General features: G+C 38.6%; 1 protein-coding gene across 1 annotated transcript; it reads left to right on the forward strand.

The window, feature by feature from the left end:
• The first annotated feature begins 2,451 nt into the window (after nucleotides 1-2,451).
• LOC125812718 (uncharacterized) lies at nucleotides 2,452-2,952 on the forward strand. The gene has a single exon (XM_049492198.1). It carries the CDS (start codon nucleotides 2,452-2,454, stop codon nucleotides 2,950-2,952), a length of 501 nt encoding a protein of 166 aa, XP_049348155.1.
• Nucleotides 2,953-5,377: the final 2,425 nt, after the last annotated feature.

Here is a 5,377-nt window from a genome sequence, read left to right on the forward strand (position 1 = left end):
TGTAGAGAGAAAAGTATTTGAGAGGAGGTGAGTTCTTTTTAATTCTAATTGGAGTGACTTAAAATGGAAGAATTTGGTCTAGAAGGGTTTTATAATTGCTAGGAAAGTCATATAATAAAATGGGCTCAACTTAGGAAAAGAAATAAGGACCCACTTAAAAGTTTCCACTAAACCCGTCTAAGCTCGTCCTTGCTGACAGTGCTTCACTATTTTGGGCATAACTTTTTACACCGAGATCGGAAAAGGGCAAACTCGGTGGCGTTGGAAAGAGGACTCAGATACCTTTAATTGGATAGGTAATGGTCCACCTAATTCATTTTTAGCTAAAAGATATGACCATTTAAAGTTGACCCTCACTCCTAACTTAAAACTAAAAACTGTTTTTAGGGGACTGTTTTGAGGGTCTCGGTTCTAAATGATTACATGACCTAGCTTAAGGTCTTTCTAGCTTATAAAGGTGATTAATCAAATAGCTAATCAACCCCTTAAGCCCTTAAACAACACTCTAAACTTCAACGACAAGACCCTTACAACTTACTAGTTCAAACGACTAGTTTCCGGACGTCACTGTCATTTCTCATCATTTCATCAAGTTCTCAACTCCAAACTCACATGTGAGGCTCTAGTTTCACTAGTTAGTTTTTTTTTGGGTCGTTACAACAATATGATGATTCTCAAATTGAAAGGCTATTCTCACCTATTGAATCTATGAGGTATAGTATGAAATATGTTGGATTAAGTGTCAAGACATTCTTCCATGAATATGAACTTAAGTCAAGACTTAATATATAATCCATGGGAATTAATTCTTAGCACCAAGTGGATATGAATATGAGATAAAAACTTGTACGATAGTTGAGTCTGGCTTCCCCATGAAAGCTTTTACACTAGTTGAGTCCGGCTTTCCAAATGGGTTCCTTCTACCTTAGTTGAGTCTGATTTCCCAAAGTATGTATATCATGAGATGGAAACCTTCTACCTTAGTTGAGTTTGGGTTTCTAGTGGCGATCTCCTTATCCCATAAACTTTATGCCCTCATAGGTTATTAGCTAGTGGATCTACCTAAGCTAAGAGTACAGTTCAACCTTAGGCAAGTAGGACAACCCCTTTTCGGTGTGGGGTAGACACCGGATTTCATGGTAAGCTCACATGGTCTATGTTGGTTAAGGCTTATTCCCCATTATGATAATAGTATGAACAAGAGTATGAATTATGAACTATGGTTACTCAAGAAGCTTTACTTAGTATGGGTGAGATTATGGGATCTTATTTGTGCATTGCACAAGTATGCTTTGTGGGTATTTATGATATGTTCCTCGTATGGTAAGATAATCTATGAGTTAATTATGCTTATGACTTATGATTTTCCATTATCTTCAAAATGATGATTTAACTTAGTAAATTGCATGCTTTCAACTAAAATGTCCCTTTTAGACTTCCGATGTGTCTTTTAAAGGTTGTTTTTAGTGAAGTTTTAATGTTTGGATTTAAATAACTTTTAAATTCCGCACTATTTTCACTATTGAATATAATGAATGACTATGAGGCTTATATAAGATCCCTTCGGGGTTGAGTACGCCGTGTTACAACTAGGGGGTGCTCTCGGATCGTGAAAAACATGGTATCAGAGCATAAGTTTGTGGAAATGGTTTTAGAATCAAAGTCTCACAAGCCACGTCTAGTAGTGTCTTGTTCATCGGTGTGAGTCGAGATACATCTATGAGTGAGAGGCTATAGGACATTAGAAAGTTACACTTCTTTCATAATCTTGAAGTCATGCCTTAGATTTTAGTTTTATAGATTTCCTAACCCTTCTCTTGTGTTTATAGGATATGAATACAAGGGCTAACCCAAGAAGGATGGAAGAGGAGATAGGGAATGAGGGAGTTCCTCCCCAAGGTCTTCAAGGTTACCAAGTACCTCAAGAAAATCAAGTTCCGGTGGATCCCCCGGGCATGACCAATGAAGAGATTAGGGAGGCTTTTCTAACCTTAGCTCAAGCTATGATGGCTCAAGCTAACCAATATGTGGGGCCTAAGGTGAATGCTAATAAGAGTACCGTGGCCTCAAGGTTGAGAGACTTTGTGAGAATTAATCCTCGGATATTTCTTTGTTCTAGAGTGGGAGAGGATCCCCAAGAATTCTTGGATGAAGTATATAAGATAGTCAATGCTATGGGGGTATCTTCTAGGGAGAAAGCGGAGTTGGCTTCCTATCAATTGAAAGACGTGGCCCAAGTGTGGTTCACTCAATGGAAAAGTAATAGGCCTTTAGAAGCGGGTCCGATAGAATGAGAGGAGTTTCAAGGAGCTTTCCTTGGTAGGTACTTTCCCCGTGAGAAGAGGGAGTGTAAGGTTGAGGAGTTCATAAATCTTAAGCAAGGTAGCATGAGTGTGGAAGAGTACTCCATCATTGGTGTCTAACCCTAGGGATGAGATGAGTAGGTATGTGATGGGTATATCCGACCTAGTTGAGAAAGAGTGTCATACGACGATGCTCCACAATGATATGGACATTTCTAGACTTATGGTGTATGCTCAATCTATTGAGAAGTCCAAACTTAAGAGAAAGGGTAGGGAGTTGAAAATGGGTAGTTTCGATGAGCAAGGTCAACCTAGGTTAAAGAAGAGATATCCTAACCAAGATTCTTCTAGTGCTCCTAAGGCTAATGAGGAGAAACACGGTGGAATTCAATCTTCTAAGCTTCTTTGTACCACTTGTGGGAAGAGGCATAATGGAAAGTGCTTAGTCGGTACTAGTGGGTGCTATGGTTGTGGAAATCCTGATCATCAAGTGAGGAATTGTTCTACTTTTACGGCTAGAGGAAGGGAGGCCAAACAAGCTTCTTATGTTGGCCTGAATCCTAATGCTCCAAAGAAGAACCGTTTCTATGCTCTTAAAGCTAACAAGGACAAAGGAGCTAATCCGGATGAAGGCACCAGTAAGTTATAGTTCCTTTTATTGTGATGAGATTCTTTTGTTGATGTTCATGTTATCCTTAGTTGGGTTTTCTCCTAAGTGGGGGATGGTATGTTGAATTGTAGGTTGTGGTGAGTTTTGATGTCCTTATCTCTTTCCTTCTATTCTTATTCAAGCTTGAGACCAAGAGTTCCTAGTAGCTTGTATCATGTTTTGGGGTCCTATGTGAAAATGAGTTTCCATGGTTTCCTTATGTTATGCATGTTTTAATGAAGTTTATGTTCATATGAGAAAATGAGTTTTCATGATTGTGCTCCTCATGTTGATATGCATCTATGATGAGTTGCTTAAATGCTTCATGAGTTGACTTGTTGAGTATGCTTAAATATGTTCTTGAAAGAGTTGCATAATGTGCTTTTAAGAGAAAATTGCATAATGTGCCTAATGATGTTATGATGAGCACGATGTGAGTTGGAGAAGGAAGTTCCTCCAATGAAACTAGAAATGTTCATGTTTTGTTCATAATGAGTTCGTAGATTTAGTTCCTATTTTCTTATATATGCATTGAGCTTATTGATGTGGAGTTGATGTTTCCTCCTATGATGTTGTGCATGTGTATTGATGTGTCATGATTGTGGGCAGCTAGTCTTGAGTCGTTACCCATTAACGTGTTTAAAGTTTCATTCGAGGACGAATGTTCTTAAGTGGTGGATAATGTAACGACCCAAAAAATGAACTAGTGAAACTAGATCCTAATAACTTTGTGTTGAGTTTGTAACGAGGTTTCATGTTGTGTAATGTTGTCCCGAGCCTTGTTTGATGGAGTTTAGTGAGTCAACGTCAAGGTACGTGATGGACTCCGTTATTGATAGACCCTTCTTGATGTTGGTTAAGGGTTGGAGGGGAAAGTGCCAAGCCAAGGGGGCAAGGCCTAAGACAAAGGCCAAGGCTGCCCAACCTTGGCCAAGCTACTGCCCCAAGACCACGGATCACTTCACGGCCAGTGGTCTTGACCACGGTCCATAGAAGTGGACTTGAAGGTCACTTGGTGGCATGGCAAGCAAGGCAACTTGGCCAAGCCACTGCCTCAAGACCACGGGCCACTTCACGGCCAGTGGTCATGACCACGGCCCAAAGAAGTGTCCGTGAAGACGACTTGGCCATGTGGAGGTTTATCAAGGTCAAGGGAGCTACTGCCTAGAGGACCATAGGCACCACCACGGGCCGTGGTCCCCTTTCACGGTCCGTAGAAGTGGACTTGGTCCCTGATGGGGCTGCCCAAATTAAGGTTTTTAAGTAATTTTATTTTAATGTTTTATTATGTGTGGTTGATTTTAAATGGTTTATATCATAAATACAAATAGTTTGAAGTCTTAAAACACTTCATTTACTCATTTAATCAAAACCCCAAAGTTCTTCCTCTCTCAATATTTCTCTCTCTAACTCAAGGAAGAAGAAGAAGTGAAAGCAAGGGTTTGGAGTCAAGGCTTTCTTCATCAATTTTCATGGGGAAATCTTAGTAAAAAGGTATGGTGATCCTTCATCTAGGATTAGTATTCACCCTAGAGTCAATTTCGAAGAAGTTTTCAAAGTTCATGAAAAACCAAGGGTTTTACTCAATCTCGTGGGTTCTTTCTCCAAACAATTTCAAATGGTTTCCAATATCATATATTGATTGTATTGATTTTTAATTGATGATTTAGGATGAAAATATTCTATGAACCCATGATTGCTCTCAATTCCTAATTTGTGTCTTTATGAAGTGGGTTTGTTGATTATGAAGACTTATGATTGAAATATATCTAAATTGCTTTCGGCTATTGAATTGTATCATTATCTAATCCTTAATTATGGTGAATTGTTGTTGTGTTGATGATTTGAGAGTTATGGCCTTGAAGGAATGTTTTGACTAAATTACTTGTTGAAGTAGAATTGTGCTAGAGATGTTGATCCACTTGAAAGGTGAAGGTGTTTACTTACTAAGTATATGAATGTGAATTCAATGAAGTTAATGTGATAATATTGTGAATGTAAATATGTTATTATTGAAAGGCTATTTCTCAATTTGACACTTATGTATGATGATGATGGAATGTGAAGTGTTGTCTTCTATATATTGTATATCTTGGATTGGTAGGCTTAGGCAGCCTTTCTTGAGTAATGAATGTGTCTCGACTTGAGTAATATGAATCGATAGGCTATGGAATTCCTTTCATAGATAAGGGATGAATGTGTCTTGACTTGATGGCTATGAATTGATAGGTTTTAGGCATTCTCTTCATAAATGATCTAATGTAATGAAGACTCTAGAATCGATAGACTAGTGACATTCCTTTCTTAATGAGTCAGTGTACCATCAATCAATAGGCTAGTGGCATTCCTTTCTTGAGTATAAGAATGTAATGAGGGACCATGATTCGATAGGCTTATATCATTCTTTTCATGGTGACCCTAGAGT

Source organism: Solanum verrucosum, unplaced genomic scaffold, assembly GCF_900185275.1.
Source record: "Solanum verrucosum unplaced genomic scaffold, falcon-dt-bn FXZP01000033.1, whole genome shotgun sequence".
Taxonomy (NCBI): domain Eukaryota; kingdom Viridiplantae; phylum Streptophyta; class Magnoliopsida; order Solanales; family Solanaceae; genus Solanum; species Solanum verrucosum.

Bases quoted from the DNA above. Each gene is read 5' to 3' on its own strand.
- LOC125812718 (XM_049492198.1), top strand. From the start codon at position 2,452: ATGGGTATATCCGACCTAGTTGAGAAAGAGTGTCATACGACGATGCTC.